This window comes from Lepus europaeus, chromosome 12 (assembly GCF_033115175.1).
Source record: "Lepus europaeus isolate LE1 chromosome 12, mLepTim1.pri, whole genome shotgun sequence".
NCBI lineage: Eukaryota > Metazoa > Chordata > Mammalia > Lagomorpha > Leporidae > Lepus > Lepus europaeus.
The window spans coordinates 102,755,383-102,780,366 of NC_084838.1; the positions used below are offsets into that span (position 1 = coordinate 102,755,383).

The 24,984-nt window shown below is 43.2% G+C and overlaps 1 protein-coding gene across 3 annotated transcripts in view; it reads right to left on the bottom strand.

Moving 5' to 3' along the window:
- NTRK2 (neurotrophic receptor tyrosine kinase 2) overlaps positions 1-24,984 on the bottom strand; it is a 374,642-nt gene that overhangs the window by 298,516 nt on the left and 51,142 nt on the right. For all 3 annotated transcript variants that reach the window (XM_062207127.1, XM_062207126.1, XM_062207125.1), the window contains exons 6-8: positions 5,162-5,298; positions 4,530-4,662; positions 1,401-1,706 (exon numbers count right to left, since the gene is read on the bottom strand). In XM_062207127.1, the coding sequence (XP_062063111.1) occupies positions 1,401-1,706; positions 4,530-4,662; positions 5,162-5,298 (576 nt within the window). The remainder of the gene's footprint in view (positions 1-1,400; positions 1,707-4,529; positions 4,663-5,161; positions 5,299-24,984) is intronic.

The following is a 24,984-nucleotide window of genomic DNA, read 5'->3' on the forward strand; positions in this document are numbered from 1 at the left end:
TGCACATAGGTTCAAACAAAGAGCAGTTGTCTCCAGTCAGAGTCTCTGGATTCCGCTGTGACACTGTCATACCCTCCAGCACACAGGAAGAAACGCACTAATCCAGAGATTTACTGCAGCCAACAGAGCCACACAAGCGAACCTCTCAATTAAGAGGAAGATTTAATGGGAATGACAACAAGCACCAGGGATGTCTGGGCACTGTGTCCAAACATTGCTCCTTTTTATGCACTCCAGAAGGGCTGTTTGTAAATCAAACTTACATAATTCAAATCCCATTTTGAACACACTAAGGAGGCGTACTCATTGTCAAAGATGTTTGGGGTAGATGGCAGTGTCATAGGAACATACGTCACAGGAGCGGTTTTGTCTGCCTTTGCCATTTGGCAAAGACGGTTCTGCACACAGCATCACGTCCATGGTCCCACACTGAGCCACGCAGGTACTGGCCGCCCAGGCATCCTCTGCATCACACAGCCCCAGGTTCTAGTCTCCCTTCCCTCTGCCGACTCATCTTTGTGTGACCTGGACTAAGAGCTACTATCGTCACGCGCTTATTTATGTGCAGGGCCCACCCCCAGTGGCAGTATCCAAACCAAATGATGCAGGACAACGTCCCACTGACGCTGGAACTCACACTGAAGCTCACCTGTGGCCCCGGAGTGGACCCCTGATGCTAACATGCTATTGGTCAGATAGGGATTATTGCCACGCCTAGGAAAACAAATCAGAAGCTAATAAAAGGATGCCTCATCTGAGTAGCCCAGAGAAGCAAAGGAGTCTGGGATACGAGCTTATCACTCACGCATGAGAATGCAGACTCCCGCATCCCAAATAGGCGAGGGGCTGGAAGACAGATCTGAAACACTGCAGGAGCCTGCTGACCACCTGCCATCTGCTTCCGGCTTTGAATGGGTTTTGCCATTGTAGGTTCAAAGTCGCATTAAACACTTGAGATGAAAACTAAGACGACTATTCATAGCCCCTTTCCCATGCACTAACCGGGCACACTAGTAATACTGTGTATATCGTATTATTGTTCAGTTGTTCATTCCCCCCGCTCTTCTTGGGAGCAATACAAACCCCAGCCCCTGACAGGGGTTTGGCCCCAGAACTTCCTTAGGCCGACAGCATTCAGACTGAAGAGAGAATGCCCAGTCCTAACCCTAGGCCTTAGGAAGCCTTGTCTATTGCCATTGTCAACCTGCATCCTGAACTTTCTATAAAAAGCACTTGCTACTTCTCACCCTGCACCCCAGAAGAAACACACACAGGACAAAAACCCCCCAGTTGCCCTATAGACTCATGAGCAAGACTAATTAATAGCACTGTGAATGACCAGTCTGATATGTGTGATATGGCTTGTCCTCTCCCCACATACCAAAGCATGCGGTACTCACCATCATCAATGCCGGGCCAGCCCATGAAGTGGGCAGAAATCTGTCTCTCATCCTTCCCATACTCGTTCTTGGCTATCAGAGTGTAGTCTCCATTGTTCATGTGGGTGGGGTTATCCAGCTGGAGGCAGCCGTGGTACTCCGTGTGATTGGTTACATGTATCTTAGTGCAGATGTATTTGGACTCATTCAAGATGGCCCCGTTATAGAACCACTGCAGTGTTGGTTTGGGGTTGCCTTTCACAGTGAACGGAATGCACCAGTGGTGGTCTGACGTGGGCGATTCGAGAAATGTGATCGTCGGTGCAACTAAATCGACAAAAGAGAGAGTTGATAGCATCAGAAGCTCGGCATTCTGTCTCCAGACTTCTGCGTCATTGACAGAGGATTTCATTCAACCACGGTTCAGTGAAAGAAAACGCATGACCAGCAGCTTCGAAATCCGCCGGTATTTTGTATCATCAGGGTTGACTGGTTGATTTAGTTTCCTACAGAGTTTAAGAGCTCCTTCTCTGTTCTACTCAAGACCCATGAGACACAGCCATGTTTCAAATCTCGTCAGTCTAAGTGAGAACCAACCCAAACAGCCAAGAGATTCCTGACAGTGGAAAGGGTTCGTGTGAGGTTTACTTTGGTTTCCATACATACACCTTGTTACTATTGTTTATATTTGATATGCATCATATATATCCATAAATAAGGAGAGCCACTATTTTTATAGGGCTTCTTTCCCAAATAATACAAATAACAAAAAATTGACTTTAGAAGTTTTAGCTAAAGTCCTGATCCCACATATCTAAAATAGATCAAACTGATCAGGGCTATGAATGTATCTGCTGATGCGGAATGATTATTAGAAAGTATGATAAACTGATACTTCTTACATTTGTTAATATCAAATATTCCTTAAAAGCATCCTATTCTAGTATGATCCATTTCTGCTAGCGTTCTACGTGTCACTGTTTAGATCCTTACATGTCTGAGAGTCAACTTAAGCCTCACAGACTAGAGAGTCCTTCAACTTTGTATAAAGTGCTTTATGACTTGAGAAAACAAGCAAAACAAAGAGTATCTTTTTAGCAGAATATTTATCCTGAATGGATGTGTTGAAAACAGCTCATAATTTTTTTTTTTTATTTTAATGTGATCTGACTTTGATCATCATAAACCCCGAGGACTGGAAAAGACCTTTGAGATCCAACCAGCACCGTTTTCCAGATGAAGAAAGCAAAGTCCAGCAAGGGGAAGAGAACTGGCCAAGGTCACAAGAGAGGCAGCTCTGGAACAGGAAGCCAGGCCTCCCTGTGCCTGATAAAAGTAGCCCTTCCATTCACCGCTTCCTGAGGGCGCTTGTTCACTTTATGCTAAGGGCGGAACACACTCTGAGTTGGCCCTTGCAATGGGTGTCCCAGCTGTTAACCTTCTTAGTCACTCACTATTTCTATGTATCTCCACTTTGACAGATAAAGTCAATTCTCCAGAGCATGGTGCTCCCATGGATGCTAACCCAAACCGAGGAAACATTCGGGTCTGATTACACAGTGTAACAGGAGCAAGCAGACAACCCAACAGAGCCCTGCTTGTGCGCAGATCTGACTCAAGGCAAAGTAACATCAACCTACTTCACATCCCCATTCCAGAGGGTCCCAGCTGCCTAGGAAATTCCTCACACTGGAGCTTGCAGAGTTACTCAACTCGGCCCATGCAAACTGTCCCCAATCTTAAGTAATATAGTACTGTAAAATTCAAATGTGCTGGCCAGCGCCGCGGCTCACTAGGCTAATCCTCCACCTGCGGCGCCGGCACACCGGGTTCTAGTCCCACTTGGGGCACCCGATTCTGTCCTAGTTGCTCCTCTTCCAGGCCAGCTCTCTGCTGTGGCCCGGAAAGGCAGTGGAGGATGGCCCAAGTGCTTGGGCCCTGCACCCACATGGGAGACCAGGAGAAGCACCTGGCTCCTGGCTTCGGATCAGCGCAGTGTGCTGGCCGCAATGCACCGGACGTAGTGGCCACTTAGGAGGTGAACCAACGGAAAAAGGAAGATCTTTCTTTCTGTCTCTCTCTCTCTTTCTCACTGTCTAACTCTGCCTGTCCAAAAAATAAAATAAAAAAAATTTAAATTTGCTAAGTTTAATTGTTCTCTTGTCATGGATTTCTCAAAGGCTTCTTACAATAATCTCTGAGGCGTAAAACAGCATGTAAGTAAAAGTTGCATGTATGTGAAGATGACATACTAGGCCTGTCTCTACACACGTGCAATGTTTTCTCATCCGCATGCTAACCCAACAGCTTAGAACCTCATTAACTTACAACAGCTCAGAACTGGCAATGACATGAAAGACCTCTGTAATCTCCGTGATGTTCACTGAGTGTGTGTTCACACTGGACATCGCGATCTGGAACTTTAAGATATATGCCACGGGGCGGGCATCTGGCCTGGCAGTGGAGACGCCAGTTAAGATGTACATCCCATATCAGAGTGTCTGGGCCCAGTGCTCAGCTCTGCACCCAGCTCCATCCATCTGCTAACGTGCACCCTAGGAAGCAGCATGTGTGGCTCAAGTGGCTGTGTCCTTGCCACCCACAAGGGAGACCAGGATTGAGTTCCTGGTCTGAGTTTTGAATAGCTTGAGTTTTGAATAATTGAAGTAGGTATCCCGTCTCTTCTCCTTGTCTCAGAAACCAAACGGATGAGGTTTGATTGAATTAGTAGTACAATTAATACACTTGCAAAGAACCACCAATGCTTTAGGTATCACAACTTTAAAGTTTCATTGGCTTTTATAGAGGAAAAGGATTTAAGAAACTAGTTTATCAGAATCTAAGTTGCAACATTAGCAAGAGGAAATAATGATCTGCTAATACACGTTCTATTAGACAATGACCAGGGAAGACACACAAAGACAAAGGTGCATAGAGAAGTTCAAACGTGATTGGGTATGAGCAAGAGATAAAACCAAAGGAGAACAAGAGGAAGAGGCTGAAACCACTGACAACCTTTCCTAATTCAGTGTGTGCAGAACACTGCAGAGGCTTTGTAGATAAATTGAAGCAGCGCCCTAGCGCCCCATGACAAATGTGGATGTCCACAGTCACTCGCGATTAAAAACACACGCCCCTCTGCTTACGTACAGTGCACAGTGAGGTTGACAGAATCTTGATCTTCTCCCACAAGATTCTCTGCCACACAGGAGATCTGCTTCCCGCTGTCATCCGATGAGATATTAGTGATCCTTAAAAAGCCCTGGGTGTGGCTCGTTTCATTCTACAATGGAATGAACAGACAAAAATATTCATTAGGATTCACACCCAACAACAAAATATGGAGGGTCTTTTTCCCCCATCTATCTATCCATAGGTAGAGATAAAGATAGATATAATCAGAAAAGCTTCTTGCTTGAAACAAACTCAGGCCAGAGGAAGTCATTGTCATTGTTATTGATATTGTATTGATCTAGGTACAAAGTGCATACTGTGTGAAGCTCACTTAATCCTTGAATTCCCATCTACCTCTCTCAAAGGGAAAAAGCCACAAGCAGGGTCATTCACCTTGCTCACTCACACAAAGAGGTCATCTGGGATATAAAGACTCCCCAGTTGATAACTACAATTTAAGCCAGCATGACTCTTTGCTGGTTAAGAATAAATAAACTTATAAATTTCCATGTAAACTATTAAATGAGCATCATGAGGCTTAATTCAATCTTGAGTTCTGAAACACCTATTGTCTTCTTTATTCACACAGAGCCAAGCCCAAGTCTTACCATGTGCTTGGAAACCAGATTACCGACATCCCAGTACAGATTAGGAACCGGGTCACCTGCCACGTTACAGGACAACGTGATGGATTTTCCTTCCTCCACAGTGAGGTTAGGGGCAGCCAAACTGGCCGATGGCAATCCTGTGGAACGAGAAAAGTCAACAGTCATATACAAATGGTTAAACGTGGTATCAAAATAATAGCAATAGGGGTCAATGCTGTGGCACAGTGGATTAATCCTCTGCCTGCGGTGCCAGCATCCCCTATGGGCACCGGTTCATGTCCCAGCTGCTCCACTTCCTATCCAGCTATCTGCTATGTCCTGGAAAAGCAGTAGAAGATGGCTCAAGTCCTCGGGCCCCTGCACCCATGTGGGAGACTTGGAAGAAGCTCCTGTCTCCCGGCTTCAGATCAGCACAGCTCTGGCCATTGTAGCCATCTGGGGAGTGATGGAAGACCTTTCTGTTTCTCACACTCACTGTCTATAACTCTACCTCTCAAATAAATAAAATCTTAAAACAAAACAAAATAATAGCAATAAACTGAAAACTCTTTATGCCTTAAAATCCATCACCATTTACTTTCTGCAACAGATCCATGTTGATCTGGAAACATTTCAAGTTGATCAGCTTATCAGTGCAATGTGGACAAAAAGATATATGGTAATAAGAATTGAAAAGAAATTATGTGGGTGGGCACCACGGCTCACTAGGCTAATCCTCCGCCTGCGGCGCCGGTACTCCAGGTTCTAGTCCCCATTGGGGCACCGGATTCTGTCCCGGTTGCTCCTCTTCCAGTCCAGCTCTCTGCTGTGGCCCGGGAAGGCAGTGGAGGATGGCCCAAGTGCTTGGGCCCTGCACCCACATGGGAGACCAGAAGGAAGCACCTGGCTCCTGGCTTCGGATCGGTGCAGCACGCAGACCATGGCGGCCATTTTGGGGGGTGAACCAATGGAAGGAAGACCTTTCTCTGTCTCTCTCTCTCACTGTCTAACTCTGCCTGTCAAAATAAATAAATAAATATTAAAAAAAGAAAAGAAATTATGTGGCTTTCTTGAAAGTGTCATCGCAGAGTGGCAATAGCTTTTTATATCAAAATAAACTAGTGTTTTGAACTGTGTCTTCCTTCTCTTTCTGTCCGAGTTACCCCTCCAGCTTTTTGCACACAGCCACTGTCCCTTGGGCTAGCATATTATCTTGCTTGTTAACCCTGCTTCCTCCTCTCCAATGTTCTTTGGTCCAGCACACTAAAAGGATAGACACATCTACATTTTTAAAAAGATTTATTTCTTTATATGAAAGTCAGAGTTACAGAGAGGGAGAGACTGAGAAAGGGAGGTCTTCCATCTGCTGGTTCACTCCCCAGAGGGCCGCAACAGCCAGGGCTGTCCAAAGCCAGGAGTCAGGAGCTTCGTCCAGGTCTCCCACATGGGTAGCAGGGGCCCAAGCACTTGGGCCATCCTCTGCTGCTTTTCCCAGGGCATTAGCAGGGAGCTGGTTCAGAAGTGGAGCAGCCAGGATGTGAACTGGGGCCCATATGGGGTGTTGGCATCTCAGGAGACGACTTTACCCGCTAGGCCACAACGCTGGCCCTAAGGTACACCTTCATTCTTAAGGGGTAAACCCACTTTTTATCTTAAGTAACTCATAAATTGAACCATAAGCATAACTCAGAAAATCTAACCTAGAATTTGAAAGAGTCTGAATATAAAGAAAAAGAAGTGCTGAAGTGTTTTTCAAAGACATAAATTTTAAACTATCACAATATTGAAATGTCACAAAACTATATAAATCAGAGTTAAATATTGTGAGTAAAATTGGTCATCTTATTTGCAGTATGATGACAAACACTGCATGAATCTTTATTCTAATAAAAACTTCCTTTTGAAAAAACTGCAAATGTGTTTATCAGATGATATTTTGAATCTTATAAACATGTCCTTTATATTTTAACAGTACATCATTTCTTTAAAGGTTTATTTATTTATTTGAAAGTCAGAGTTACATAGAGAGAGGAGAGGCAGAGAGAGAGGTCTTCCATCCGATGGTTCACTCCCCAATTGGCTGCAACGGCTGGAGCTGTGCTGATCCGAAGCCAGGAGCCTGGAGCTTCCTCTGAGTCTCCCACGCAGGTGCAGGGACCCAAGGACTTGGGCCATCTTCTACTGTTTTCCCAGGCCACAGCAGAGAGCTGAATTGGAAGTGGAGCAACTGGGACTCGAACCTGTGCCCATATGGGATGCCGGCACTGCAGGCTTTACCCGCTACACCACAATGCTGGCCCCAACAGTACATCATTTTTATACTCTTACATTTCAAAGGCTAACAGTTGTTTTAGGCTGATGCTGCTATTCCTCCATTCACCTGCTACACCTCTGGGTGTGTACACGGTTCTGTATTCCAGGGGACCCTAGTGTGTTGCACATGAAAGCAGGTGCCAGAGGGAGTAACGATAGACCAGGTCCTGTCAGTCACATCAGCCCCTCCCTTGGTTTGAGAAACTTTGCGTGGGACTGTGTTCACCCTAGCATCTATGTCCTACAACACTCCCATACAGCATTAGCTCAGAAGGCACCTGGAGGGCAGAACGGGCAATTCATCTTCAACAGCAAGCAGCCTGCCTTGCTAATAGCATCTGACCTACCAGCTTCATGTTTCTGTGCACGAAGCATCAATATGGAGTAATGTACACCTTTCTCCAAGTGTCAAAGAAACCCCTAAGACGCTGAGCTACAAGGGCAAGGAAGTGTGTGAGAATGACTACAGGAGAGCAGACTGTACAGGAATGAGCTCGAGACCCTCAAACTGTGTTTTCTTCACAATGTCAGTGACCATCAGGTTTATAATTTACTAAGGCACATATTAAGGCAACATATAAGAAATGGACTGAGTGAGAAACCTTCTTGAAATCAGAAGTATAATCCTCAAAAATATATTTTGTTTTGTAAAAATCAAATATATTAGAACTGGTGCTGTGGTGCAGTAGGTTAATCCTCCACCTGCAGCGCTGGCATCCCATATGGGCGCTGGTTCGAGTCCCAGCTTCTCCTCTTCCAATCCAGCTCTCTGCTATGGCCTGGGAAAGCCCAAGTCCTTGGACCCCTGTACCCAGGTGGGAGACCGAGAGGAAGCTCCTGGCTTCTGGCTTCAGATAAACTCACTGTGGCCCTTTGGGGAGTGAACTAGTGGATGGAAGACCTTTTCTCCATCTCTCCCTCTCACTGTCTGTAACTCTCCCTCTCAAATAAATAAATAGAATCTTTTTTAAAAAAATCAAATGTATTGTCACACAGTTTGAAGACTATAAAATTCACCGGAGAGCCTAGATTTCTTTGTCTAGTCTAAAATCCGTTGGAGAGTCTAAAATTCTAGAAAACATATAATGGAATTTCAAGATGGCAGAAGGGAATGGCATAGTGCGCTAGGCTAGGGCTAAATAGTTTAAAAAAAAAAAAAAGTAAGGAAGTGCACTCTCAGGGGAGGATTGGAGAGAAAATAGTACTGGAAGCCCTATAAGAGAAAGAGGAACCCGTAGACCTGTGTGGCAGCAGCTGAGAGCTGGAGCTGGTGGCAGCTTGGAGACGGAGGTGAGACCAGACTACAGCAACCCGTGGTGACGAAACCAAAGGGAGAGCCCTGAGCAGTTACCCGCAGCCCCAGTGGAAGTAAAAGAGGCAGGTTTGTCTCATTCCATCTTCACCACAATGGCACCTGCTGCCCCGCTGAGAGAGGGTGGGCGCCATTTTGGGCTTGGGGGCAGCTGCTTGGCACGCATGCACAGGAACTGGTTGAGACAGGACATCACGTTCTAGGCAGGACTGGCTGCAGTGGCAGGGAAAGGGCAATGTTTGTGCACGCATGTGATCCAGAGAAGAATCCACAGTCTCAGTGACTCTGAGCCTGATGGGGAGACTTGACAGGTGGCTGTGCACCCAGGTGGGACTCTAGGGCACCCCCTGCCTCCCACAGACCACAGGCTCCAGAGCTCCTAGAGCTCAAGCCGCCTAGGCAGAGCTGGCTCAGGGAACATCTGCCTCTCTGTGGACCAGACAGGCTGGCAGAGAAGAGAAGAACCTCGGCACTCAGCGACTGTGCAAGTTCGTGTGCTAGACTGGGGATCAGGTGGCTACACGAGAGGGTGCAGGGTACAGCTGGTCTCTGGGCAATCTCTAGTTGTGGCTCCACATGCTCAGAGCTCCTTGGTTGCCTGGGGCAGGTCACTGCAGCAGATTCTTGCTCAGAGTGAAGACTGCACATAGCATGTGTGCAGTTCATACAGCGGTGAGGATGAGTGTTGCTCCCCTGGGGGCTAACACCTGGGCACTGCTCAGCTTGCAGGGCAGGAGGTGAGGGTGTGACCACACCAACAGAGGTGACATTGCCCCCTTCTGTTAACAAGAGATCTACCATGCCCAACTGGCAGTAATCCTGAATGAATACTCACCCTACCATAGAGCACTAGCAGAGTTCCCTAGCCACATCCAGCACACACCTCTTGGCATTCACTGAAAGTGCATTCTACCAAGCCACAGAGGCATAGTTCAAGGATAAAAGTTAACAGAGGAAAAAACCATAAAATAACTCCACAAACGCCTAAAAATAAATGCAGAAATTCCAGGAACAAGAATAAGAAAGACATCATGACCCACCCCCCCAGAGGAACACAGCAGCATCTCAATATTAGAAATAAGAAGATGAAGAAATTGATGAAATGCTGGAAATGCAATTGAAAGGATTAACCACACGATTCCTCAAAAGCAATCAGAAGCAAATCTACAAACTAAAGAAAGCCATACGGGACATAAATGAAAAATTTTCCCATGAAACTGAGACTTTAAAGATGAATCAAAATAAAATACCAGAAAGAAGAATTTAACAGATCAAATAAAAATGTTGTGGAAAGCCTTAACAACAGACATGGTGAGGCAGAAGAAAGAATATCAAAGAAAGAAAGAAAGAAAGAAAGAAAGAAAGAAAGAAAGAAAGAAAGAAAGAAGAGAAAGAAAGAAAAGGAAGGAAGGAAGGAAGGAAGGAAGGAAGGAAGGAAGGAAGGAAGGAAGGAAGAAAGAAAGAAAGAAAGAAAGAAAGAAAGAAAGAAAGAAAGAAAGAAAGAAAGAAAGAAAGAAAGAAGAATTAATTAGAAAATTTAAAAACAGTTTGCTGGAGAATTATGGAATACTATCAAATAACCCAATATATGGATCTTAGGACTTGAAGGTCTGGAAAGAGAGAATGGGCTAGAAGGCCTATTTAGTGAAATAATTACAGAAAAATCCCCCAATTTGGAGAAAGAAAGGTACATCCAAGTGCAGGAAGCACACAGAACTCCTAATAGATATGACCAGAAAAGATCTTCACCATGACACATTGCAATCTAACTGTCCACAGCAAAACATAAAGAAAAGATTCTAAAATGTGCATGAGAGAAATGCTAGATTACTTTCAGAGGATCTCCAATAGACTCACAGCTGACTTCTCATCAGAAACCCTACAGGCTAGAAGAGAACAGCAAAATAGCCCAAGTCCTAAGAGAAAAAAAATCAATCCAGAATAGTGAACCCTTAAAAGTACTCATTTATGATGAAGGGGAAATAAAAACCTTCCACAACAAACAGAAATTGACAGAATTTGTCACCACTCATCCAGCCTTACAAAAGATGTTTAAGGATGTGATACACACAGAAACACAGACATATAGACATCATTATGAAAGAATGTGAAAGCAGAAAATTTCCCAGTAAAAGTACAGAAGAAATCCAATGTAAACAATAGGAATATTTATGGAAAAATGGCAGGGCCAAATTGTAACTTATCAATAGTCACTGTAAATATAAATGGCTTCAACTCTCCAATTAAAAGACAGGCTGGCCAAAAGGATTAAAAAATAAAACTCATCAATTTGCTGCCTATAAGAAACATATTTCCTCAACAAAGATACAAGCAGACTGAAAGTGAAAGGATGGAAAAATATGTTCCATGCTAACAGAAAGCTAAAAAGGCAGGTGTAGCCATTCTAATATCAGACAAAATAGATTTTAACACAAAAACTGTTGAAAAGAGGTGAAGAAGGGCATTATATAGTGATTAAGGTATCAGTTCAACAGGAAGATGTACTATAATAAATGTGTATGCAGCCAATTGCAGGGCACCTGGCTGTTTAAGAGAAATGTCAATGGATCTAAAGGGAGACATAGACTCCAATACAAGAGAAACAGGAGACTTCTACACCCCACTTCCATCAATGGACAGATCAACCAGACAGAAAATCAACAAAGAAACAACAGACCTAATCGACACTAGGGATGAAATGGACCTAACTGATATCTACAGAACTCTTCACTCCACGTTGCAGAATACACATTCTTCTCACCTGTGCATGGAACCTTGTCTAGGATTGACCACATGCTAGGCCATAAAGCAAGTCTCAGCAAATTCAAAAAAATCAAAATGATATTCATGCATCTTCTCTGACCACAATGGAATGAAGCTGGCAATCAACAACTTAAGAATCACTAAATCATATGCAAACACATGGAGACTAAAAACATGCCCCTGAATGAACAGTGGGTCATAGAAGAAATCAAAAGATCAATCAAAAAAATTTCTGTAAACGAGTGTAGATCACAATACACCATAACAAAACTTACAGGAAGGGGAGCCAGCACTGTGGCGCAGTGGGTTAGAGCCCCAACCTGCAGCACCAGCATCGGTTGGAATCCCAGCTGTTCTACTTCTGATCCAGCTCCCTGCTAATGTGCCTGGGAAATCAGCTAAGGATGGCCCAAGTCCTTAGGTCCCTGTACCCACATGGGAGAATTGGAAGAAGCTCCCAGCTCCTGGCTTCAAATTGGCCCAGCTCCGGCCACTGAGGCCATTTGAGGAGTAAACCAGAGGATGGAAGAATTCTCTCCCTCTTTCTGTCTCTACCTCTCTCTACATCTTTCAAATAAATAAAGTAATTCTTTTTTTTAAAATTTATTTGACAGGTAGAGTTAGACAGTAAGAGAGAGAGACAGAGAGAAAGGTCTTCCCTCCATTGGTTCACCCCCTAGATGGCCGCTACGGCTGGAGCTATGCTGATCCAAAGCCAGGAGCCAGGTGCTTCCTCCTGGTCTCCCATGCAGGTGCAGGGGCCCAAGCACTTGACCATCCTCCACTGCCTTTCCAGGCCACAGCAGAGAGCTGGACTGGAAGAGGAGCAACCAGGACTAGAACCTGGTGCCCACATGGGATATTGGCACCACAGGGAGAGGATCAACCAAGTGAGCCACAGAGCCGGCCTAAATAAAGTAATTCTTAGAAAACTTATGAGAAACATCAAAAGCAGTGCTAAGATGGAAGTTTATAGCAGTTGGTGCCTACATGAATAAATTGGAAAGGTACCAAATGAGTGAGTGATCAATGCATCTCAAGGACCTAGAAAAACAGCAAAAAAACAAACCCCAAATCAGTAGGAGGAAAGAAATTACTAAAATTAGAGAATAAGCAAAATTGATAAACCATTGGCCCAACAAAACAAGAAAAAAAGGGGGAAAGAAGACCCAAAACAATAAAATTAGAGGTGATAAAGGATATTTAACAATGAATATCACATATATAAAAAGAATCATCAAGAATTACTGCGAAGAGTTATATGCCAACAAGTTGGGAAACTTACAAGAAATGGATAGATTCCTGGGCACATACAACCTACCTAAATTGAGTCACAAAGACATAGAAAACCTAAACAGGCCCTAACCAAGATGGAAATTGAATCAGTAATAATAAGACCCTCCCAACAAAGAAAAGCCCAGGACCAGACAGCTTCACTGCTGAGCTCTATCAGACATTTAAAGAATAACTAATTCCAATTCTTCTCAAGCTATTCAAAACAATTGAGAGAGAATGAATCCTCCCAAATTCCTTACATGTAGCCAGCATCACCTTAATTGTTAAACCAGAAAAATGTACAACAGAGAAAGAGAACTAACTATAGGCCAATATCCCTGTTGAACATAGATGTAAAAATCCTCAACAAAATATTAGCTAATTGATTTCAACAACACATCAGAAAGATCATTCACCTGGACTAAATGGGATTTATCCCTGATATGCAGGTATGATTCAACATTTTCAAATCAATCAGTGTGATACATCACATTAACAAACTGAAGAACAAAAAACATATGGTTATCTCAATAGATGCAGAGAATGCATTTGATAAAGCACAACATCTTTTCATGATGAAAACCTTAAGCAATTTGAGTATAGAAGGAACATTCCTCGGGGCTGGTGCTGTGGAGTAGCAGGTAAGGCTGCCACCTGCAGTGCTGGCATCCCATATGGGCACCGGTTCGAGTCCCGGCTGCTCCACTTCTGATCCAGCTCTATGCTATGACCTGGGAAAGCAGTAGAAGATGGCCCAAGTCCTTGGGCCCCTGTACCTGCATAGGAGACCTGGAGGAAGCTCCTGGCTCCTGGCTTCAGATTGGCACAGCTCTGGACATTGCAGCCAATTGAGAAGTTAACTAGCGGATGGAAGACCTCTCTCTCTCTCTCTCTCTCTCTCTCTCTCTCTCTGCCTCTCCTACTCTCTCTGTGTAACTCTTTCAAATAAATAAATAAATAAATGTATAAAAAAATCAATAACCTTTGTATAGATAGACAATGCCATGGTTGAGAAAGAACTTTTAAGATCAATCCTATTCACTGTAGCTACAAAAAATTAAATACCTTGGAATAAATTTAATGATGGACATCAAAGATCTCTACCACAAGAATTATAAAACATTAAAGAAAAAAGTTAAAGAAGACAAAAAATGGAAAAATATTCCATGTTCAAGGATTAGGAGAATCAATTTCATCAAATGTCCACACTACTGAAAGCAATTTACAGATTTAATACAATTCCAATGAAAATAGCAATGACATAATGACATTCTTCTCAGATCTAGAAAAATGATGTTAAAATTCATGTGGAAACACAAGAGACCACAAATAGCTAAAGCAATCTTATACAATAAAACAAAGCTGGAAGCATCACAATATGAGATTTCAAGACATACTACAAGGCAGTTATAATCAAAACAGCCTGGTAGCGGCACAAAAACAGATGTGTAGACCAATGGAACAGAATGGAAACACCAGAATTCAATCCACACATCTGCAACCAACTTATCTTTGACAAAGGAGCTAAAATCAATCCATGGAGCGAGGACAGTCTCTTCAACAAAAAGTGCTAGGAAAACTGGATCCCCAAGTGCTGAAGTATGAAGCAAGACACCTACATTACACCTTACACAAAAATCCTATGACCCAATACCATCAAATTATTAGAGAACATCGGGGAAACTCTGCAAGACATTGGCCTAGGCAAAGACTTCTAGGAAAAGACTCCAGAAGCACAGGCAATCAAAACCAAAATTGACAAATGGGATAACTTCAAGCTGAGAAATTTCCGGACAACAAAAGAAACACTCAGCAAAGTGAAGAGGCAACCGACGGAATGGGAGAACATATTTACAAACTACACAACAGATAAAGGGTTAATATGCAGAATATATACAGAGCTTAAGAAATTCAACAACAACAAAACAAACAATCCAGTTAAGAAATGGACAAAGGACTTGAACAGGCATTTTTCAAGAGAAGAAATTCAAATGGCCACAGACACATGAAAAGATGCTCATGATCATTAGCCATCAGGTAAATACAAATTAAAACCACAATGAAGTTCTACCTCACCCCAGTTAGAATGGCTCTCATACAGAAATCAACAAACAACAAATGCTGGCAATGTTGAACTCTTTTATTAGTGAAGAGTTTATCTGATGAGTATAAAGTAAACTGAAAATAGATCTCTGTAAAAATTAAGAGTAGGAATAGAAGAAGGAAGAGGAGGAAGGGTGGGAGTGTGGGTAGGAGGGAGGGTAGGGTGGCAAGTATCACTATGTTCCTAAATACGTATATCTGAAATACATGAAACTTGTAAAACCTAAATTTAAAAAATATGAAAAGTATTCAAACTGCTGTGATAAAACCATAGTCCCACCTCACCATGTGACACAACTTGCTGTTCCCAGAGGCACCCAATTCATCTCTTTGAATTTCTTCTGATGCCAACCTCCATATCAGTCAATATCATGCTTACATTTTTCCTTCTTGGTTTTCCTTTTTCAGCTTTATCTCTGGACCACCCATCCCGGAAGATGAGGACCAGGTTCACTTTCACACAATACTGGCCCCCTGCCCCCAACATGCTCACAACACAGTCAACACACTCTGGCTCCACATCTTCCCATATGCTATGAGGGTAACAGCATCTAGAGGCTATGAAGCGTCAGTGTCTAGAAGAAGGCACAAAGTTTGCTATGTGTGTCTAAGCAGTGCTGATAGTGCACCATCTACTATGTAAAAGTAACATTTCGTCTACTTGAGGAGTATGGATCCCAGCAACGATAGAATGCGGCTCTTCCCTGTGAACTACTAAGAAAGAAAACAATAGGACGATTCATGCAAGGATTTCTTATCACTTAGAACTTGTATTAATTGGTTGCTGGCTTTTCCAGATAGGCCACATAATTTTGTTATCCTTTTCCTAATTTCCATCACTGCATCTATTCTATTTTTAGGAGGGTTTCTTCATATTTACCTTTCAAACCTTCTTTCCTCTGTCGTATTTTTGGTTCCCAAGGTTCGTGTTTCTCCCTGAACAACCTTTCTGGTAGCACTTCATTTTTATTTCATGGCTACAATATGTTTTATAATTTCTATGAAATATTTGATAAATACTTTTGAACTTTTATCCTTTCTATCTCAACTTCTGTTTCTCTCAACTGCTTTTCTTTCTTCCTCTCTTTTTGGTTGCTGCATATTTGTCTGTCATGTTATAGGCTCTCCTCAAACATACGGTACTCCTTGGCTGCTCACACATCTTTGAATGAAATACCAATAGAAACACTGCACACTTATTAACTCTCAGCTTCACTGTAGGCTGATTTGGTGACCTATCTGCTGGATACAGCCTCAGGTCAGCAGCATTAAGACATCTGAAGGAGAAACTGGCCAAATCACTTAGATAATATTCTTCCAATATCCTACTTGGATGAAGAAGAAAGCTGAAAATATTGTATTACTATGTAAATCCATCATTTTCTGTATGGCTCCCACTGTCTCAATTCTAGCTGGAATATCCAGAACCTTTGTTTTATCTTCATTAGAGGAAAAAAAAAAAAAAAAAAAAAAAACTCCAGTATTCTGTTGAGAGGGGAAAGATGGAATCACCTGGGCTGAATGGATTATAATGGCCTTAACTGCTTCTTAACAGACATTCAGCCAATATTCTGCGTGTGGGGTCACCTGAACTCTCAGTTAAGGAGCCGTGTAGGAACCCTGTAATTTCCCCTTGGCTTTCCACGTTGTCAGGGCAGTAATCACCATTCTCAACCCTTAATCAGTCATTCTTCATCCACCTGCTATTCCAGCTTGCAATAATTTATTGTGTCTTATCGACTCTCTCCCGCTTTCCTTGCCCTCGTGGATTCATCTGTGGACTTCAGAGGACTCATGGGGCTTGCCATAGTGCTTGTTCTCAAGGGCTCTCCCCTCCCCTTCCCAGCCAGACACCACCAAGGGAGCCAACAGACACTCTCCTGGCTACCTCAACTGCAACCTGTTGGGTGAACTTTTTATGCTTCATAAATGAATCTATAATAGTTTAGAAATTCTGAGCAGAGAAAACTCCAGTAAAGAGATCTCAGTAGGAAACGCTATCTCAATTTTCCCTCTAAAATAAACTAGTTTATTTTTCAATCTTAAGCTTGCAAGATTAACAGCTCTAAAATGTTTAACGATGATAATAGTAATATTAGCATTTATTGGATGTTCAGTGCATCAGACACTCTTGTCTAGTACTGGATTGTTTTATTTAATCTCTACAAACACTCTTGAGGGTAAATATTTTGTCCTCATTTAATTAATTAAATATTTGAGTTTTGGAGAAGTCAAATGTACTTTTCCAAGTAGCTGAAGTCTCTGTGAACCTAGTATTTGAACTCAAAGCTCAATATTCACCACTTCAGCACCCTTCTTCCCCAGGTGTACATGATCATTTTAGCACAGGCCCTAAAGACGAGTACCACTGTACATCCACGCTCTAGACATTTCCTTTCATTTAAAAAATAATTTTGTGTCTCTTTTATGAGGGAAGAGCGAGCCTTCTTTATTTATAGAGAAATTATATCACCCTGTCAGCACAAGTTTCCAAAGGAATCTGTGTACAATTGGCCAAGTCTACATCTTTTAAATGTAAAGTCTTCCACAAAATGAGTAAGCATCTGACTCACGTTAATTCTACAGCATTAATATGCTGGCCAAAGACTCAATAATGGAAAAAACAATCTGTACTTGAAATATCACTTGAGGTTTAATTAGCACAATAAAAATGAATTGGGAAGCCTGAAAAGCCAAGGCGGGATAAAGCACTTGCCAGGCACTGCTTCCTGGCTTAATAAGATTTGAAATCGGCACTTGAACAGAGCAGAGCGTAAGCAGAGCCTTCCAGAGCTGCCTGCACAAGTGCAATGGGATCAGGACTCAGCTTTACAGGTGTGGCCCTCGGCATTTGGAAAACCTGGCTAGAGAAGAGAGGTGATCAGCCCCACCGGCGGACCGACACCCGTGGATGCCTCTTGACCTGGAATTCGCAGCAGAAAACGGTCAAGCATGCAGGGAGAAAGCTGAGTTGCTTCAAGGCAGGGCTTTCCAAGCTTCAGTGTGTTCATGAGTCACCCGAGGATCTCGTTAAAATGTAGCTTCCTTTCCAATAGGTTTGGTTTAGAGCCTGAGAGTCGGAGTTTTCCTACAAATTCCCTGTTCCACGGGCCACAGTTGGAATTGCAAGGCTTTCAGCAACGGGCATTGGTCAACTGTTCACTGCTATTTCTGCAATTTTTCATTATCCTAAAACCTGAGAGAGCCTCCGCAGTCATCCAACCCACAAGGATTTGGCCACGGTGTGTTCTCTGGAGCTAACTTCCTTGAATTCTTGGGGCCCGAGGGAGCGGGGGACAAAAAATCCAAGAATAATATAGAAAGAAAAAGAACACTGGAAAGTGGATGTACATAGTGCACAAAACCACCTTAAAGGCTCTCTGTCCATTTAACTTCCATTGGCCTTACCATCCCCAAGCTCACATGGAGACAGAGGAAATATATCCAGAATGCATCAGGAATTCAAAAAAACAACAAAACAAGCAATCCAGGTAAGAAATGGGCAAAGGACCTGCACAGACAGTCCTCAAAAGGAAAAATGCAAATGGCCAACAAATAAATATATGAAAAAAATGCTCAGTCTCACTAGCTATCAGGAAAATGCAAATCAAAACCACAAGAATGTATCACCTCAACCCTGTCAAAATGGCTATTATCCGTGCTGGTGCAGGTGTGGAGAAGGAGAACTCTTACACACTGCTGGTTGAATGTAAATTAGAATAACCACTATGGAAAACAGTGAGGTGAGTTTTAAAAATATAAAAAAGGACTACTCTTGGCCGGCGCCGCGGCTCACTAGGCTAATCCTCCGCCTTGCAGCGCCAGCACACCGGGTTCTAGTCCCGGTCAGGGCACTGGTCCTGTCCCGGATGCCCCTCTTCCAGGCCAGCGCTCTGCTGTGGCCAGGGAGTGCAGTGGAGGATGGCCCAAGTGCTTGGGCCCTGCACCCGCATGGGAGACCAGGAGAAGCACCTGGCTCCTGCCATCGGATCAGAGCGGTGCGCCGGCCACAGCGCGCCTACCGCGGCGGCCATTGGAGGGTGAACCAACGGCAAAGGAAGACCTTTCTCTCTGTCTCTCTCTCTCTCTCACTGTCCACTCTGCCTGTCAAAAAAAAAAAAGGACTACTCTATGATCCAGCAATCCCACTACTAGATATACACCCAAAAGACATGAAGTCATTGTAAAGAGAGAAACTTGTATCATGTTTACTGCGGCACTGTTCACAATAGCCACAAAACGGAAACAACCACAACCATTTCTTTGAATTACGACATCTTGTTTACTTTCATTTGAAGCAATTTGACAAAATACAAAAAGTTCATGAAAAAGGGAATCAAAACATAAATTTTGGTGCAAAAAAACTTTTAAAAGCCATGCATAGTGTTTTAAGTAAAGCACATTTCCATGAACTTTTTGAAAACCCCTCATCTAAAATATACATATATTTAAATTCAGATGGGAAATTTGAAAACAACGACTCTCACTGATGATAGTAATGAGACTAAAAGCTAGTAGATACTGGGTACTAAATATGCGTTGGACTCCGTCTTCAATATTTTCCATATGATCCTGAAAATCCAGAAAGAGGGTACTATTCGTATCCCTGTTTCAGATGGAGAAGTTCAAAGTTATCACCACAAGTAACTTGACCCCACTTCTGCTCCTCCACTGGTGTCTTTGCTGCCTCTGCTTTCTCCCACAAATGCATACTTCTTGGGAACCGGCCACATTTACCAGGTCCTCCAACCACTAATTCACAGTGTACAGGTTTTCAATTTCTTTTTTTTTTTTTCTCCTTTTGGGACATTTAGAGTACATTTAATTTGTAAATTTTATAAAATTTTAACATTTCCTATTCTCTCTAAATACAAAATTTTAAAATTTATTTAAACCTAAATACTTACAAAAATGTATCACAGCTTTCGATTGCCTTGATTAAACCACATGTCAGGATACTCTGGGACATCCGATAGTCATTAGATGGCTACAACCAACTTAACATCCCTACGTAGCTCTTTTGTAGGGATTTCAAACCCAACATTTCCAAAATCCAGCCCATGGCCTGCCCCACCTATGTCTAGACTATTCTCATTCCTCTGTATCTGCGGTTCCTCTGCCATCCGTCTGTCTGCATGGGCAGAAAACTGGGAGCCCCTGTTGATGTTCTATTCCCTTGTGTTCAAGTCACTATCAAGTCCTTTGATTTAACCTCCAAAGTATTACTGGGGTGTGTATACTTTTCTCATCTCCATATGCCCCCCGAGAGGCCACTGCATTTCTCCCACAGCGTTTTGGTAGTCTCTTGCTGTATTTTACTTGTTTGTTTATTTAGTTATTTGAATTTTTATAAATATAAAGAAAACAAATTCTATGTATTTCATAGGTACAATTCTAATAAGATAACCATACTTCTCTCTTTCCCTCCACCCTCCTCCTTCCTTCCTTTTCTTTAGTTTTTGCAAAAGCATAATTTCAGTCTGCTCTATAATCACACACTTGACACACCCTAACCAGAACATTCCACAAGTAAAAAGCATAAAGAGAAAGACCGGAGTTCCACAGGAGTACAAGCAAAGGCAACACGCAACAATTAAATCTCAAAATGTCCACTTCATTCCTATACAGTTTTTTGTATTCTAGATTAACTACTACATATTAGAGAAAACACGATGCTTGTCTTTTTAGGACTAAAAGTTGAGGAGAATTAACCTGTAATCTTTTAGGGTTATTAACTCTGCTTTGCAACAAGAGAGGTGGGTCAAATTTGGGTTTCACATTTTAGTCTTCACCAGGAAATCTAGATTGTGTTCCTTTTTTTTTTTTTTCTCTTAAGAAAGAGGATTGATTGGTTTGAAAGTTGAAAGAGTGATAGAGAGAGAGAGAGAAACAGAGGAAGATCTTCTATCTGCTGCTTCACTCCCCAAGGACCCACAACAGCCAGACTTAAGCCAGGAGCCAAAAACTCCATCTTCCTCGCCCATGTGAGTGGCAGGGACTTGAACCCGCAGCCACTGTATTCCTAGGCACATTGGCAGGAAGCTGGATCACAAGCAGAGTAGCTGGGACTGGAACTGGCACTGCAATGCAGGATGTGGATGTGCCTCGGGGTGGCTCTACCCTCTGCGGTACACCTGCCCTGGACTGTGCTCTTTCTCAACTTGCTTCCATGATCTTGAACTTTCTTCACTTCACGTGGGGCCATCATTCCATGTGCATGAACACACTGAAGTGTGATTCTGTCTGCTCTGTCTTCTCTCATGTTTATTTGTTCAAGCATAAAGAACTGAAATACTTATCTGTTAATTCCCAACAGATCATTAAAAGTCTAGAACCTTCTCAACTTTATTTTTTATTTTTATTTATTTATTTTTTGACAGGCAGAGTGGACAATGAGAGAGAGACAGAGAGAAAGGTCTTCCTTTACCGTTGGTTCACCCCCCAGTGGCCGCTGTGGCTGGCGAGCTGCGGCATGTGCACTGTGCCGATCTGAAGCCAGGAGCCAGGTGCTTCTCCTGGTCTCCCATGCGGGTGCAGGGGCCTGAGCACTTGGGCCATCCTCCTCTGCACTCTCGGGCACTGGAAGAGGAGCAACGGGGACTAGAACCCGGGGTGCCAGCGCCACAGGCAGAGGATTAGCCTAGTGAGCCGCAGCACTGGCCTATTTTTATTTTTTTAAATTTTTGACAGGTAGAGTTGTAGACAGTGAGAGAGAGAGACAGAGAGAAAGGTCTTCCTTCCATTGGTTCACTCCCCCAAATGGCTGCTACGGCCAGCACTGCATCGGCCCGAAGCCAGGAGCCAGGTGCTTCTTCCTGGTCTCCCATGCGGGTACAGGAGCCCAAGCACTTGGGCCATCCTCCACTGCCTTCTCGGGCCACAGCAGAGAGCTGGACTGGAAGAGGAGCAGCCGGGACTAGAACCTGGGGCCCATATGGGATGCCAGTGCTGCAGGCGGAGGATTATCTAAGTGAGCCATGGTGCCGGCCTCTCCTCAACTTTCTACCTTTGCAGTATATCGCCCAACGTCTGTTTCTGCTAAACAGATATATCCCAGAATCAGGAATGAAACCAGGGTGGGCCTGACCTATTTAGAAGACAGTTGCAAAAAAAAAAAAGACAGAAAATTAGCAAAAGAACTTTCCAAACTCAAACTGGAAGCTGTGCTTCTGCGCTTATGTGAGCTGTGTCATGACAAAGGCAGCCAGCACGTACTTTCTAAACACAACAACTTAAACATCAGCTGACACCTTAAGGGGAAAATCAGCCTTGTTCAGCATCCTAAAACGATAAAGAAGGCAATGATTCTGATTTCTAATAAAGTTAAGGCAAAGCAGTATACTAAACTAGACTTTGCATATGCTTTTCATGACAAAAAAAAATCCAGCTATGATGCTAAGAAAATAATGTCTTGGCCGGTGCTGCGGCTCAACAGGCTAATCCTCCGCCTGCGGCACCCACACCCCGGGTTCTAGTCCCGGTTGGGGCGCCGGATTCTGTCCCGGTTGCCCCTCTTCCTGTCCAGCTCTCTGCTGTGGCTCAGGAGTGCAGTGGAGGATGGCCCAAGTGCTTGGGCCCTGCACCCGCATGGGAGACCAGGAGAAGCACCTGGCTCCTGGCTTCGGATCAGCGTGGTACACTGGCTGCAGTGCGCCGGCCTCAGTGGCCATTGTGGGGTGAACCAACGGAAAAGGAAGACCTTTCTCTCTGTCTCTCTCTCTCTCTCACTGTCCACTCTGTCAAAAAAAAAATTTTTTTTCAAAAAAAAAAAAAGTCTTAGGCCAGTCTAACTTCCACTGTTTTAACTAAAACCTTCTAACTTTAACTCCCATAAACACTATTTTCTTGATGTATCTTAAGAACATGTCAAAAGTTTGAAGTTTGGAACAGTGGACAGTGGAAATTCTTTATAAGTAACAACAAAACCGAAGGCAGGTCTGATTCAATCCATGGAATCCTCGAGAGTATTTAGTAGAGCAGTTGCACAGTTCCTCAAACAACAAGTGAACTGCTACCTACGGCCACTGTGGGGCCATCATTCTCCACGGCAAATAGCTCCTGGTTAAATGGACTGAAGGATTCTTTTGATAGACCCAGAAGAATTCTGCTTTTCCTAAATATATTTGCCTCCTACTTAGAAACAGAGCATTTTATCCACTATTACCACATCCCAAAGAAGTCTCTTCCAGAAAAGATTTAATATATAATTAGAGCATTAAAAATGAAAGCATAAAATACACTACTCCTTAATAACATCGCTTGGCCAGGGGAAGTGTTTGAAAGGCTCCTATGGCAAGACTAGTGGCTGAAGACCCACCAAGTGTACAGGAATCGAGGAGACATTTTTGAAACATACCATGTGATAAATAATCTCATTAAGAGCTCTAACAGAAGTGGCACGGGCATTTTTATATGGAATGGTGCATCACACAGCACAGTAAATTCACCTTTCTTCACTGGCTTTTGTGTGAGCCCCCATCAGGCCCTGCACCAGCCTTTATGGCCATCTGGGGACAGAACCAGCAAATGGAAGCTCTCTCTCTCTCTCTCTCTCTCTCTGTGTGTGTGTATGTGTGTCCCTCTCTCTTTCTGTGTCACTCTGCCTCTCAAATAACTTAAAAAATTTTTTCTTTAGAACATGGATCACTTGACAGTGCAAAAAAATTAACTAATGTGGAAATTGTGCATATTTTGTATTAATTTGCAATTAATAGTTTTTCCCAAAGATTAAAAAGGGCCTTGTGGAGAGACAGGCCACAGCGTGTTTCACAGCACGAAACTTACAGTAATTCCCGGCAGGAGGGGACTGTTAGAAAAATACAGCGAGGCACTTGGACTGTGGTGCCAATGGGAGCAGTGTGGTTACTTTCCAGCCCCGCCTCCTACCATGCCTAATTTATCTCTAAGGGGATAAAGGAAAAAACAGGCAAAGAGGACAGGAATTCAGCAAAATGTTAAAATATGGACCATCCACTAGAACAAGAGTTTTAAGCTATTTTTAGTTAACTGAAATATTAGCACCATTATATTAGAAACCTGGGCCAGTCTGATCATTAATATAAAAGAGTTCACAGATTTATTCATTGATCAGTTAGGCACACATTCATCAAATGCCCATTACGCTCAAGGGTACTTTAGATACCATGGTAAATGCATATGTGCATATCAAATGCAGAAATTTATCCTCCATCTGAAACCCACAGGATCCAATGCTAAAGGAGAGAACTTTCCAGGAAACCCTTCTCATAAGGAGAGAAACCCCAGGGGCTGTTTCTCCAGGGCAAATGAAGACATTACCAGTTGCAAACTCAATGCAATGACCATGGCTACTGACGAGCTGCTGAGCCGCAGTAACGAAACACAAGAACATTCTCTCAGTCAATTCAGGGTTAGGAAAAGAGGTTTAAAAAAAAAATGGGAAAAAGATGTACTCCAAGCAACTGTGACTTAAACACAACATATGCTCTAAAAGTGGATCTAAGAGAAAAATCCAGGTGACCACGAGTTCATTTTTCTAAACAAGATAACTAGCTGGAAGGTACCCATGTATTGTCCATCGTTAAATTTCAGGGAAATATTTTTCAATTTTATAACACGGCAGGGTAACTTTCTGCTCAATTCATCTAACCTCTCTTTAAAGAACCAAAACTGGAAAAATGATCGCTCAGACATTTCATTACTAAGCCCCAAACTGAACAATGCCGCTCAGTGATATAAAATAGTCTTACAAATCCAGAACCACATTGGGAAATGAGCAAGCAGACTGTGGGCGAGTAAGAAACTATGAGGAACCCTGCACAAGAGAAGGCAGAAGAACCGAGGAAAGAAAAGCCCTGGACGGGCACCATCAGCATACAATGCACAAAATCCAAACGCCCCAGAGTCCAGGCTGACCTGAACGAGAGAGGATTACTGGACAGAGTGGGGCCCTGTGAAGGCTAAGCCACAGGGGTGACAGGGTAAGAAAATGGTACAAGCAGCGAGAGGAATAAACTTTCCACAGCCCCTCCCTAGGCTAGCACCTGGAGCATCCAAACAATAGCTGTAGCAGCTGCGTTAGGTGCTGGTGACCCCAAAA